Below are 14,271 nucleotides of genomic sequence, written 5' to 3' on the forward strand. Positions count from 1 at the left end.
ACAGACGGACAGACGGACAGACAGACGGACATGGCTAGATCGACTCGGCTAGTGATCCTGATCAAGAATATATATAGTTTATAGGGTCGGAAACGCTTCTTTCTACCTGTTACATACTTTTGCACGAATATAGTATACCCTTTTACTCTACGAGTAACGGGTATAAAAAGAGATAATGAAATGATAAACGAGAGAATACTACAAGTTGCACTTCTGTCGTGCGTAGGCTTGACGCACCCATTTTTTTTTCTCAACTCACAATGCAAAGTGTTCTTGTCTTTTTCATGACTGTGCGTAAATCGTTACTCGCGTGCGTGTGTTTTTCTTTTAATTGTGTTTGTAACTGCACTGCCATAGGGCAGTTTTAAACACCCCTGCTCTAATGAATGAGCCGAACAATGTCGTGGAATAACCGCATAACCAAGTAAATATATAGAATATGCGAGCCATTTTTACTTTAATCGACAGTTAAAATGTTTATGTATTCTCTTTTCATAAATTGTTTTTAATAACATTGACCTTCTTCTATTAACACAAATGCTGATTTAGATCCATTTATGTACTTATTGTGTGGATTACAAATGCTGTTACGTATAATGTTTTTTACATTCGCCTTTAAAATTCGAAAATTTACTTCTCCGTAGTCCAAGTTGCTATATAGAAATATTGGTAGTCGATTACTTATAATCCATACACTTTCGTCATCTTCGTTGTCTACTTTTAAATCATTTGGAAATTGGATTAGATTTGTGCCATTTTCGAAAAGTTTTTCCAGATGTGCCCGAGTGTATGGTTTGGATGTGTCCCAGCATCCAATGTTATCTTGATGAACTTGTGTAAAAAACATTACTCCATTCCTTGTAACTCCAGAAGTAGATGATTGACTATTATATCCACGATCCCCAATAGAAACGAAATACTTTGCGTTTTCTTGATTGTTCGATTGCCAAACAGATTCATTTAACAAGACATCCATAGGTACCATAAACTCCTAGAATTAATATTAAAACATTAATAATCATTAATTAAGACATAATAAGTAATATAGTCCTAATAATTATCAAATAAAAACGCCTTTTAACGAGGTAAAAAACTAGTGACGATCTGATATCATCACGATATCATTATTTGTGCCGAAAAATAATTACACTCGTCATTAAATACACTTTCTAAAATTTTCTGATTTGGCCATTTTTATACCCTTGCAGAGGGTATTATAATTTCAGATGTTTGCAACGCAGTGAAGGAGACGTTTCCGACCACATAAAGTATATACATTCTTGATCAGCTTCAATAGCCGAGTCCATCTAGCCATGTCCGTCTGTCCGTGTGTCCGTTTCTATGCGAACTTGTCTTTCAGTTTTAAAGCTATCGCGATGAAACTTTTCCAAAAGTCTTCTTTCTATTGCAGGTAGTACATATGTCGGAACGAGCCGGATCGGACCACTATATCTTATGGCTCCCAAAGGAATAATCAAAAAAACAAGAAAGGAAGCTAGCTTCGGCCAGCCGAAAATTATATACCCTTGCAGATCATTCCTATTAATTAACAAATCGCAAAACTTTTCAATATTCCATTATTTCTCATTAATTTTCCAATCGTTCCTATGGCGGCTCTATGATATAGTAGTTCAATTTTGATAAAATTAAAACCGAAATTCGGAAATATTTAAAATGAGTCATATCCCAGAGTAGAAGAGAATACAATGAAAATCGAAGCACTTATTTATTTCCTATTATGTTCCCATTTATTTTCCGATCGTTCCTATGGCAGCTATATGATATAGTCGTCCAATTTTGATAGAATTGTATTATAAAGATGGTATTTCCAAAACTAGGGGGTTCTATGTTCAAAAACAAGAAAGAAAGCTAGATAAAGTTCCTGTTCCAGGGATTCCAGATTCAGCGTGCTTATTTACATTTTGTTTTTAAGTTGTCAAAAATCAAAACGCCTACTTCCTACAAAGTTACAATGAATTTTCTTATATTTGTTTGAGTATTCCTATGGGAACCTTAAGATATAGTGGTCCGATCCGGCTCGCTCCGACATATGTACTACCTGCAATAGAAAGAAGACTTTCGGGAAAGTTTCATCGCGATAGCTTTAAAACTGAGAGACTAGTTCGCATAGAAACGGACAGACGGACATGGCTAGATAGACTCGGATATGGGTGCTGATCAAGAATATATATACTTTATGTGGTGTGCGGAAACGTCTCCTTCACTGCGTTGCAAACATCTGACTGAAATTATAATCATAAGTTTAGAAGCTACACTTCGTCAAAGTTGAAAAAGCTAGAAAAAATGCAAAAATGCTGGCATAAATGGCTTCGTTAAAAATACAATTAGCTGGTTGATTGTAATGATCAATATATTGTTTTTTTTGTCAAAGTACCTTCTACCAGTATAAGTTATAAAACTAATTTCGGTTTTTAGGCGTGTATTTTTAACGAAGCCATTTATGCCAGCATTTTTGCGTTTTTTCCAACTTTGACAACTTGTAGCTTCTAAACTAATGAATGGATCTCAATGCTGTGTACAAAAAAGTTAGAGGGCATTCTATTACGTCTAAAATGAGTCTTCGATGGCCGAAATCGGTTAATCACAGGTCGAGTTAGAAATTAAAAAAGCGTCAAAAAAGTTTTGTACACTTTCAAAAAAAACTGTGCCATAAAAAAAATTAAAAGTGCCCTTTTCTTACTCAGGGAGATGTACCTTAACCGAAAATCATAGTTTCATGAACTGCGTAATAAGTAAGCTGGTGTAATCAAAAGAACTAAAAAGGAAGCTAGCTTCGGCAAGCCCAAGCTTATATACCCTTGCAGATCATTCTATTGAAATGTTAAATTATCTATTACTTCACATTAATTTTCGGTCGTTTCTATGCAGCTATATGATAAAAGATCGAACATCTTTTTAAACTTAAAATCGAAATTCGGAAATATTTAAAACAAGAGAGAACGCTATAGTCGGGTCCCGACTATCTAATACTCAGAGTGCTAACGCTGTACTCGGGTTGGTGTCCCGACTCAACTAAAGGGAGTGCGAGGGATATAGATATATAAACAATTTTGATTGCGTATAACTTTTTAATGAATGGTCCGATTTGAAAAATGTCTTCTACATTTCGATAGGCCTAAATATACACAACAAAATTGCATTTATACTTCTCGAAAATCTTTAAAGGGAGCCAGAAACATTTTAAAATCGTGAGTGGGCGATTGTGGGCGTTAGAGAGGGCGTGGCGCTCGGCTGAAATAAACTTGCGCTGCGTAGGAAGCCCAAGAATATGTGTGGGAAATCTCAACTTTCTAGCTTTTGTAGTTTCCGAGATCTCAGCTTTCATCCAGACAGACAGACAGACAGACACACAGACAGACAGACAGACAGACAGACAGACAGACGGACAGACAGACAGACAGACAGACAGACAGACAGACAGACAGACAGACAGACGGACATGGCTATATCGACTTGGCTAGTGACCCTGATAATAATCAACAATGATAAAATGTTTTTCCTTTTAATTTCCATTTAATTTTTCGACCGTTTCTATGACATCTATATGATATAGTGGTCTGATTTTTTAAATATTTAATTCGAAATTCAGAAATATATAAAAAAGTATATTCCCAAAAGTAGAAGGTAATATTTGAAAAAAACACCGAGGCTAGAATTTTTTTAACGTTTTTTTATCCTTCCTATGGGAGCTATAAGATATAGTAGTCCGATCCGGTCGGTTCCGACATATATACTACCTGAAATAGAAAGAAGACTTTTGGGAAAATTTCATCCCGATAGCTCAAAAACTGAGAGACTAGTTTGCCTAGAAACAGACAGACGGACAGACGGTCATGGCTAGAACGACTCGTCTAGTGATGCTGATCAAGAATATATATACTTTATGGGGTCGGAAACGTCTCCTTCACTGCTTTGCAAACATCTGACTGAAATTATAATACCCTCGCAAGGGTATAAAAACATTGTAACTTTGTAGAAAGTAAGCGTTGTGATTTTTGACATTGTAAAAAAAACATTTTAAGTACGCATACCTGCAAGGTTACTTAAGCTTCGGCTGGCCGAAGTTAACTTTCTTTCTTGTTCAGCTTTTATTATATAACTTAGCAAACAACAGTTATGCCTTCTTAGAAATTCGAAAATAAGTGTTAAGATGTGAATTAAGAAATAAAACTTATAACAGTTACGGTCCCTGCCAAAAACGTTTTTTACTCCTTAAAAAAAGTTGACACTATACATAAAATGTTAAGTGCCCATTTCTTAATCAGGGAGATGTACTTAACCGGTAAATAAAGGTTCTCTTCGATGAGAAAGAGGTCGATTTATAAACAGCTGTAATAGAACTGGGAAGATACACATTTATTTTCCCTGCACAACTTACCTTAAAACTTGCCATCGGATGAAAATAAAGAACTCGTTGCATACTTTGTGCATTGTAAGATATACTCATACCAAAAACACCATCCAGCCATTGAAAGTTCAAGCCGTAAACATTGAAATCGGAAGCAACTGGATCCGGATAGAAATTATAATTTGTTACACGCCAGCTACTGTTTTTTGATAGGCTATACACAACGAGACCGAATCTCCATACATCTGATACAATAGCATGCGCATCGTCGCAATGATCTCCAATATCCACAACAATATTAGAGTGCAGGGAATCTTGTTTGATTTGAGAGGTTTTTAAATTGTATCGAACAATCAGTTCGTCAGTTCTAAGATCATAAACCACTATTTTTGGCGGGCAGATCTGATTTAAATTGACTGTAGCATTGACAATTCCAGAATCAATTAGCCAAATCCGATGACACCTATCTACAGCTGTACGATACACCGACATCAGTTTTGAGCAGTCAGGACTATTTGGGTTCCCATGAGCCTCCCAGTTTGGATACGGCCTTATTGCTGGACTTGATTCTTTTGGAGGATAAGGTATGGTACCTAAACTTGCGGGTACACCATCTTTCCAACGAGGTGTTGTAACAAACATACGGTTTTGATGGACATCAATTCCCAAAGGTAAATTATTTTTCGGCACAAAGTCTCTGTCAATAAAAAAAATTTTAAAAACAAAAATATATTTTTATTGTATACAATAAATCATTAAGGGCCGGTTTCTCGAGTGCCGGCTAACATTTCTCGAACAGACAAAGTCCCTGCTAAGGCATTTTGGCTTTCTCGAGCATCAATGTTAGAGCTAACTTTGACAGGGACTTGGAGTCCCTGCTAAGCGTTTTTGACTCGATAAAACGATGCTAAATCTAGTTTAAATTAAATCCATCCAACCAGTTTTTATAGAAAAAATCGCAAAGTTAGTCGATTTTTTGGTGCCGACATTGACCTCGAGTTATATACATTTTTCAGTACATATTTTTAGGCCAAAGAAAGCCTAAAGTTTTGGATAGGGGTTTTCTCATATTTTTAGGCAGCCAATTACCTAAAATCAAGGCCGAAAATTGCCCCCATTTTAGGTCATGGAATCCTAAATTTTAGGCCATTTAAGGACTTATCTCCAGTTTTAGGCCAATTTTATCTATTTCTAAGCCGTTTTTTGACATTTTAGGTCATTTTTTTCTGGGTGTTGGATTTAAGGTTTGACAAACAAGTGAGGTTTCTTTTTTTTTTTTTTAATTTTTTATTTTGCGATTTCTCTGTTATAAATGTTGTTAAAATGGTTTAAAAATGTGATGTTCATAATTTTATGCCATACCCGCAAATAACTGCATTTAAATTTTTTAGATATGTAGCCTCGTTCACCAAGTCCCCAATATTTCCAAATTTTTTTTGTGCCATTGTGACATTGTATGTATAACCTGCTCACGGTTGCCACTTCAACAATTTTTTTGAGCCAAAAAAAAAATAAAAATGAGCCAATTTGAATAAAAAAGAGCCAAATTTGAACGTTATACCAAATTACCATACCAGTGGAAAACTTTAGTTTCGATCTGGGTTTCAGACATTAATCACTTTTAAAATTGCAAAAAAAATGGATTAATAAAAAAAATTAATTCGTTTTCTTGAAGACTAAAATATTTTTATAGCTATTAGCAAAAAAGAGCCAAATTCAATAAAAATTGGCCAAAGAGCCAACGCGAAAAAAAGAGCCAAATCTGGCAACCGTGGTTATGCCTTTTATGTCGGTAGCCTGCAGCTTCGCCTGGGGAAACTAAAATTGCAAATTAAGCAAAATTAAAAAAAGTCCTAATTTTTACCCTATAAGTCGAGAATAGATTTTATCATAACTTTTTTCCTTTCCTGTTTTTCGAGATTTTTTTTAACCAATAAGGGATTGTGCTGCTCTTATAAAATTTAAACCAATTTTTGTTTAATATTTTTTTCAAAGTGGGTTCTGTAGTCGAGTTCCTCGACTACACAGGTCGACAAAATCAAGACTTTTTCTTGGCCCAAGAATAAACGCTACAAAACCTGAAAGGATTTTAGCTGTAGATTACTACCTCATACTTGGAAACTTTCCATCACGTCAAAGTTTTTAGAAATCCGTGGTCAAAGTTCCAAATTTTCGATTTTTAGGCACTTTTTGCGGCTTAATAGTAAGAAAACCTTTCGTAGCCCAGAGCCACAATTTAGCGGAAGTGGTACCTTGAACCTTTAACTTCAAGACTGTCCAATCACAAAGCTGGACGACCTCTATTTTTTTTAGCTACAATGGATTTTACAGAAGTACTTTTTGTCACTTTTTTTCATCTATAGTAGCCTGATATTTTCTTTGTTGAACTGAGACCCGTACACATTAGAGCCCTGCATGAATCAACAGTATGTTTCGTTCACAGTATTACCGTAGTAGGCTAGGATACTGTTACTACTGTGCTTCCCAGTTTCGAGATATGAATCATCCGAAACCTATGTTTCAAATGATTCGGATCATATGAACACACAACAAAAATTTTTGCCAACAGTGTGGATTCGAGACTATGTTTCAAACGTTTCGAGATGTTTCGAAACATCAAAGTAGGCAAAGGGGCTACTGTGTATAATATTGTAGAGCAATTCAGTTTGTCTGTGCTGGGGCTAAAAATGGAGAATATTGATCCTGCAGATGTTGTAAGTTAAAATTCTAAGTAGCATCAGAAATCGCGCAGCTCTGAATTGGTGTTGCAATCTTATGTGCATCAATATAAATTTACGCCACCTCACCGCTGCGCGATTTCTGTGGCTCCCCAGACTATATATCTATCATGTAGAAATATACCTAATCCTTTTTTTTTAAATATTAGTTACCCAATTCTGTGCAAATAAAGCTTAGTTCCGGGGAGTATCAAATTAGCGAAAAACGAGGAAGAAGCAAAGTTTGGTCTGTGTTCGGCAAAGTTGTCGACAAGCAAAACAGAGATGTTCCAGGTTTCGTCGCTTGTAGAACGTGTCCCAGCGTGATGAAGTTCTTTGGGAACACATCAAACCTTGTGAGGCACAAGTGCTATAAGGAGAAATCTTCGCCGTCATCTAGTGCTTTGGGAGAAACCGTATTAGACGCTAGCACCAAAGCTGAAATTACTTTAGCTTTAACAAAATGGTCGGTTAAAAATTGTCGACCCTTCCAAATAGTTGCAGATGAAGGCCACTTGGATCTTGCAGATGTTTTAGTTCGAATTGGTGCTCGGCTTGGGTCCTCAGTCGACATTAAAAAAAGCCTACCCCATCCAACCACGATTTCTCGCAACATAAGGGAATTATATCAGAAAGAGGTATCTCAAGTTAAGCAGGAACTGGCCCAAGTAAGATCGTTTGGTTTCTCTATAACCTCAGACGTATGGACTGATATGTTTCTAAAACGTTCATATCTAAGCGTTACAATTCATTATATTCTTGAGGATAAGCTATTTAACCGACTGCTTACGATGACTTCAATGAACGGCGAGTCTTGCACAGGTACTATTAAGATGTCAAATTTTTTCTAACCGTTATTAATATGCAATATATTTCAGGCGCAAAAATAAGAAGTAAGGTAGAAGACTGCCTTAATGAATTTAGTCTTGACATGCGTAAGGCAGTGGTTGTCACAGACCGTGGATCGAACATGATCTCAGCCTTCAAAAACTATGATCACATTAACTGTGTGAACCACCTTTTAAATAACGTTATTGAAAAAACGTTCAAGGATATTCCAGAACTTGAACTAATGTTATCGACATCCAGCAAAATTGTAAAGTATTTTAAAAAATCCGGCGAAAATATTAATCTAAATTCCAGTTTAAAAAGTATTTGCCCAACTCGTTGGAATACTATTTATTACACACTTAAATCAATTGAATCCAACTTCAACGATATAACTGCTATACTTTTAAGAAAAAATGAACTAAGCAGAATGAGAGATCTTAACTCGCGAGACCTTAGTTCCGTTACGGAAGTATTGGGCCACTTCGAAAATTCTTCCAAAACTTTAGAAGGAGAAAAATATCCTACATTACACTTGGTCATACCACATATTGGAAAACTAAACAAAATTTGTTGTGACAATTCGATTAATACACTAGTAGCAAAAAAACTAAAAGAATCTTTGGAAAACGGTATAAAAAATGTTGTACTAAAACACATTTCAAAATTTCATAATCTCGCTCATTTCCTGTTTCCGCCAACCAACCAATTGCTGCAATTCACTCAAGAAGAAAAAATGGAGACTATAGCTCTATGTAAGGAATTGATGACGGCAACCAATGAAAATATGGATGAGGAAAATTTAAATGAAATTGGAGATGAACATATCTTTTCCGATTATATAACTAAATCGGCCTGTGGTGACATCCAAGAAAAGTCAGAAAAAGAAGTTCAGCGCTACCTAAACTTACAGGTGAAATACTCTGATGACTTTGATGTCCTAGCTTGGTGGAAAAACAATGAGAACTATGTCCCATCTTTGTACAAGTTATCAAGAAAAATTTTTTCCATACCTTCAAGTAGCGCTGCTTTAGAGAGAGTATTTTCAAGGGCCAGAAACTTGCTCTCAGAAAAAAGAAGTGCTATAGGATCCAACCCAACCTTAGTTGATGAAATAATGTTTTTAAATAGCAACTACAAATTTAATTAACAATTGTTCACATGAACATATTCACTATGAAGTAATCTAAGTCCCCCAGAAAACAATTTTTTTTACTTGTGTCATTGCTTGTATATTAAATTTACGATATTTTCAAATTGGAGTAGACTTTTGGTTAAATAACTTAAAAAATCATTTTTTTATTCACAGTAGGCGTTTCGCCTACGTAGTGTTTCGAATTATCTCGAATTGTTCGAAACATTGAAACATATGAAACATACTGCCAAATTGTTTCGAGATATTTCGTCTATAATGTTTCGAAACATTGAAACTTTGAAGCTTCGAATCATACGAATCACCGAAACATATGAAACGTACTGTGACAGAATGATCCTAACACTGTTGATTCATGCAGGGCTCTAGTACACATACAATACATTAAAAATATCAGGCTACTATAGATGAAAAAAAGTGACAAAAAGTACTTCAGTAAAATCCATTGTAGCTAAAGAAGTAGAGGTCGCCCATTTTTGTGATTGGACAATCTTGAAGTTAAAGGTTCAAAGTACCTTTTTCGCTAAATTGTGGCTCAGGGCTACGAAGGGTTTTCTTACTATTAAGTCGCAAAAAGTGCCTAAAAATCGAAAATTTGGAACTTTGACCACGGATTTCTCAAAACTTTGTCGTGATGGAAAGTTTCCAAGTATGAGGTAGTAATCTACAGCTAAAATCCTTTCAGGTTTGGTAGCTTTTATTCTTCTGCTTTTTTTTGTCGACCAGTGCTATTAAACACCCGTTACTCAGCTTAACAACTTTAACATAAATATGCCTTCTTGTATGTTTTTCTTGCGCCCCACTTCAAATAATTTAGATTTTGCTTAAGGCTTAGTACTCAACCCAACAAAAAGTCGTCCAAAACAAAAAACTTCATATGAAAAACAACGTCAAAAAATGTTGTTTCATAAGAAGTTTTTGTTTTGGACGACTTTTTGTTGGGTTGAGTACTAGCCCTAACATATTACTTTTTATACACAAAACTGTGGGGCCAACAGCTTTTTGCGGTTTGTGGGCGTTAGAGGGGGCGTGGCACCTTGATAAAACAAACTTGCGTTGCGTATAAGTCCCTCGAATCTGCTTGCTTAATGCCAATCGTGTATCTATTATAGTTTCCGAGATCTCAGCGTTCATACAGACAGACAGACTAGACGGCCTTTTGCACGAATACAATATACCCTTTTACTCTACGAGTAACGGAATAAAAAGTAGGCCAGGTGCGGATCTTCCACAGGACGCTGTGTAGATGCGATGTATACAATATGCGCGTTTGGCTTTTTTATAGATTTTTAGTAGGTTATATAAAACATGGTTAGCATGTTTTTATTATTATTATTTCATTTTTTCAAAAATGTCAAGAGTATAACGGTTATACATTAAAATCAACAAATAACAGTTACTTTTTGAGTTTTATTAAAAAAAAAACAAGAGAGAACGCTGTATTTGAGTTGGTGTCCCGTACTAATTATAATCGTAACTCAGCTAAAGGGAGTGCGAGGGAGATAGATATATAAACAATTTTGATTGCGTACACCCACAGAAATTTTTACCTAAATACTAGAAAAGTCGCCCTAAAACCGAGGTCGCCCTAAAACTACGAAAAATGTTCTTATTATACGGGTGGCTAGCCCTAAATATACGAAAAATCGCCATGGAAAATATTTTTTAGGGTTAGTTTTTTCAAAAATGCAAATTTGCCCTGTTTTATAGGGCGATTTTCCTTGTTTTTAGGGCGATTTTACCGGAAAATTTCTATGAGTGTATAACTTTTTAATGAATGGTCCGATTTGAAAAATGTCTTCTACATTTCGATAGGTATAAATATACACAACAAAATTGCATTTATACTTCTCGGATATATTTAAAGATGTTGTCGCAGGAAACATTTTAAAATCGTTAGTGGGCGATTGTGGAGGGGTGCGTGGCGCCCGAGGCAGCAAAATTTGACAATATTGGGGATTTGATGAGAGGCAGAATTTCCAAAAATATTTAAATGCAGTTATTTGCGGCAACGCCTTAAGATTATGAACAGCATATTTGTAAACCATTTTAACAACACTTATAACAAAGAAATAGCAAAAGGAAGAATTTAAAAAAAAAAATCGAATTTTGTGGCACTTTGGGGTCATTTATTGTTTTGATTTGTACCCCACACGCGGCTCCTAATTAATTCCAAATTAATGCGATTTTTTTTTAGATTTTTTTATACCCTTGTAGAGGGTATTATAATTTCAGTCAGATGTTTGCAACGCAGTGAAGGAGACGTTTCCGAACCCATAAAGTATATATATTCTTGATCAGCACCAATAGCCGAGTCTATCTAGCCATGTCCGTCTGTCCGTCTGTCCGTTTCTATGCGAACTAGTCTCTCAGTTTTAAAGCTATCGCGATGAAACTTTCTCGAAAGTCTTCTTTCTATTGCAGGTAGAACATATGTCGGAGCGAGCCGGATCGGACCACTATATCTTAAGGCTCCCATAGAAATATTCAAACAAATATAAGAAAATTCATTGTAACTTTGTAGGAAGTAGGCGTTTTGATTCTTGACTACTTAAAAACAAAATTTAAATAAATATAAACGCTGAATCTGGAATCCCTGGAAATGCACCGAGTGAGCATTCTTTTATCTGCAAGGGTATATAAGCTTCGGCTGGCCGAAGGTAGCTTCCTTTCTTGTTTTTTAATCTGTTCTATGAGGCTTTTATAGATTATTACTTTAGATTTAGATTCAGAATTTCGAATTAAATTTAAGAGTAATCGGAACAATATATATTTGCCATAGGAAGATAGAACAAATATTGTCAAAATAATACGAAATTTATCACTTTGAAATTTTGTATTTAATAGGAATGATCTGCAAGGTTATATAAGCCGCTGGCCGAAGCTAGCTTCCTTTCCTGCTTTTATTGAAACCAGGTCAACAGATCACATAGCTTCTATCTTAGGTTGTGCTTTGACATGTAGCCTCCTACGTTTAAGAATAACATTTTTTATAACATTATAAACATTAACAGGAAACAAATTATATCTTCGTGGATTTTTATTGTATTCTCTTCAACTCTGGGATATGTCTCTTCGTTAATATTTCGAATTAAATTTAACAATAATCGGGCGATTATATATTTTGATCCGTCATAGGAAAGATGAAAAAGTTAACGCAAAAAAAACCGAAATTTAACATTTTGTAATTATTATTTCATATTTTCTATTTATTATAGGATCTGTTTATTAATCTGTGCTATTAAATTTTAAGGTATACTTTTTAGGGAACTTTTTTCTTATAACCATGGGTTTACTAAAAACGCGTAATTCAAGTTTTTTGTTACCCATTCAAAATTGATTGTTGACGTTGCACAAAAGTTGAATATTCAAAGTCCAAATATTTCCATTCATTAACGATCTCCAGTTTACTTTCACTCTGCGAAAACGATTGTGGAGTGTATTCATAGCCTTCAAGTGTTTGAGAAACTGGTTGAAGAATAAAGTTTCCATTTAAAGTCTTAAAGAAAAAGAGAAACTGCGAAATTATGCAAAGAATTGGCAAAGAGCGCATCATCGCGGTCCGAAAATTAAAATTTGTGGGATTAAGCTTTAAATCCACAACAATTTGATTTAATCCTCAATAACAATCGATCTGATCTAGTAACTTTTTATGACTGATTTAAAGTTTGTTTAAAATGTATATTACAAAATTTCTGAAGCATGCCAGAGCTTTTGAGCTGGCTCTTAAGCTTTTACCAAGCGGAAAAGCTTCTTTAATTTCAGTATAGTGGAAGGAAAAAATTTGAACTTTTTTCTTTTACCCTGAAAAAATGGAGTTTGAGATACGTAGAGTAAAATGGTATACCGTGCTCGTTAAAAAATACACTCATAAAAATAATTTTCTAAATTTTGGAAAATCGCCCAAAAAAAATGTTCGCCTTTAAACTAAGAAAAATGTTCTATGTTCACGTCAAATTTGCCATAAATTCAAGGCAGGTCACCATAAAAAATTCTTTTTAGTTCTATTCTATTTTTAAAATTTTTAGGGTGATTTTTTTTTTGATTACTGCGTTGTGACCTCTTTTAAATCCAACGTCGAATTGTCCTAAATTTTTTGCTTCAATTTTTCTAAATTCAATGGCGATTTGCCCAGCGTCACTTGCACTTTCAACTTTGCTATATGAACATTAGGTGTTGGGGTCGTGGGTTCGACCCCAATTGATTTTCGTTCGCATGTTAAATTGAAGTAGTCTTTAAACCTTAAAAACTTATGGAAATTCCGAGTTGAAAGTCTACTTTATGTTTAACAAACGGCCCTAAATGTCCAAGCCGTCAGCCAAAGAATATACGTTTTGGTTGCCTTTACTAAACAAAATAAGATGTGTACAGGGTTTGTACGTCGCTTTGCGCGATGGGACTGTGGTGAAGCGGTAATGAGTAAGACTTGGTAATAAATCATAACTTTTGAACCAGTGGAGATAATTGAATGATGTAAACGGCAAATGATAGATAATTGATCCACTTTTAAAATTAATGATTGAGACAGAGAGTGGCAGAGGCGTACTTACAAATCGGCAAAGTCAGAATTTAAAAACAAATCCATCTTTTTCCGACAAAAAAAAATTTTTTTTAAGTTTTTGTTTTGTTTAGATTCTTTTTTTATGTTTTAACTTTTAAAAATTATAAAAAAAATGGGGTTTAAAAAAAATTTATTTTTTAAAAGTTGTTATTTTGTTTAGTTTCTTTTTTATGTTTTAATTTTTAAAACCTAAAAAAACAAATAAGAAATTTAAGTTTAAACAAATTTTTTTTTTATATATTTAATTTTTTTTTTTTAAAAATTGTCACAATTTGGTAAACTTGGTAAATCCATTAGACTTAACATTTCTGGACTATAATTACTAGATTCTAACTCTTTTCTTGGCTGAACATGCCGCAATGAGGAAATTGGAGGATCAGAAGATGCAGACAACATATTGAACAGATCCCAATTTCCCCTCATTCTTAATGTCTTAAATGTATTCAGCAATCTGTATTTTTTATAAAATTTGTTTAGCGATTCCTGCGCTTCCTCGGAAAGCTCTCCAATTGGCAAACACTGCTTTGAACCAAATCTGGCTCTTTTTTTCGCGTTGGCACTTTGGCCCATTTTTATTGAATTTGACTCTTTTTTTATTGATGCATTTTTTTTTGCAATTTTAAATTTGATTAATGTCTAAAAC

The 14,271-nt window shown here is 34.6% G+C and overlaps 1 protein-coding gene across 1 annotated transcript; it reads right to left on the reverse strand.

The window, feature by feature from the left end:
* Positions 1-440: 440 nt before the first annotated feature.
* yellow-h (L-dopachrome tautomerase yellow-h) lies at positions 441-12,726 on the reverse strand. Its single transcript, XM_017136872.3, has 3 exons — positions 12,394-12,726; positions 4,400-5,066; positions 441-991 (listed from the first exon to the last, which is right to left on the reverse strand). Exons 1-3 carry the CDS (start codon positions 12,621-12,623, stop codon positions 506-508), a joined length of 1,383 nt encoding a protein of 460 aa, XP_016992361.1. The 5' UTR covers positions 12,624-12,726; the 3' UTR covers positions 441-505.
* Positions 12,727-14,271: the final 1,545 nt, after the last annotated feature.

The sequence above is a fragment of the Drosophila takahashii genome, chromosome 4, assembly GCF_030179915.1.
Source record: "Drosophila takahashii strain IR98-3 E-12201 chromosome 4, DtakHiC1v2, whole genome shotgun sequence".
NCBI lineage: Eukaryota > Metazoa > Arthropoda > Insecta > Diptera > Drosophilidae > Drosophila > Drosophila takahashii.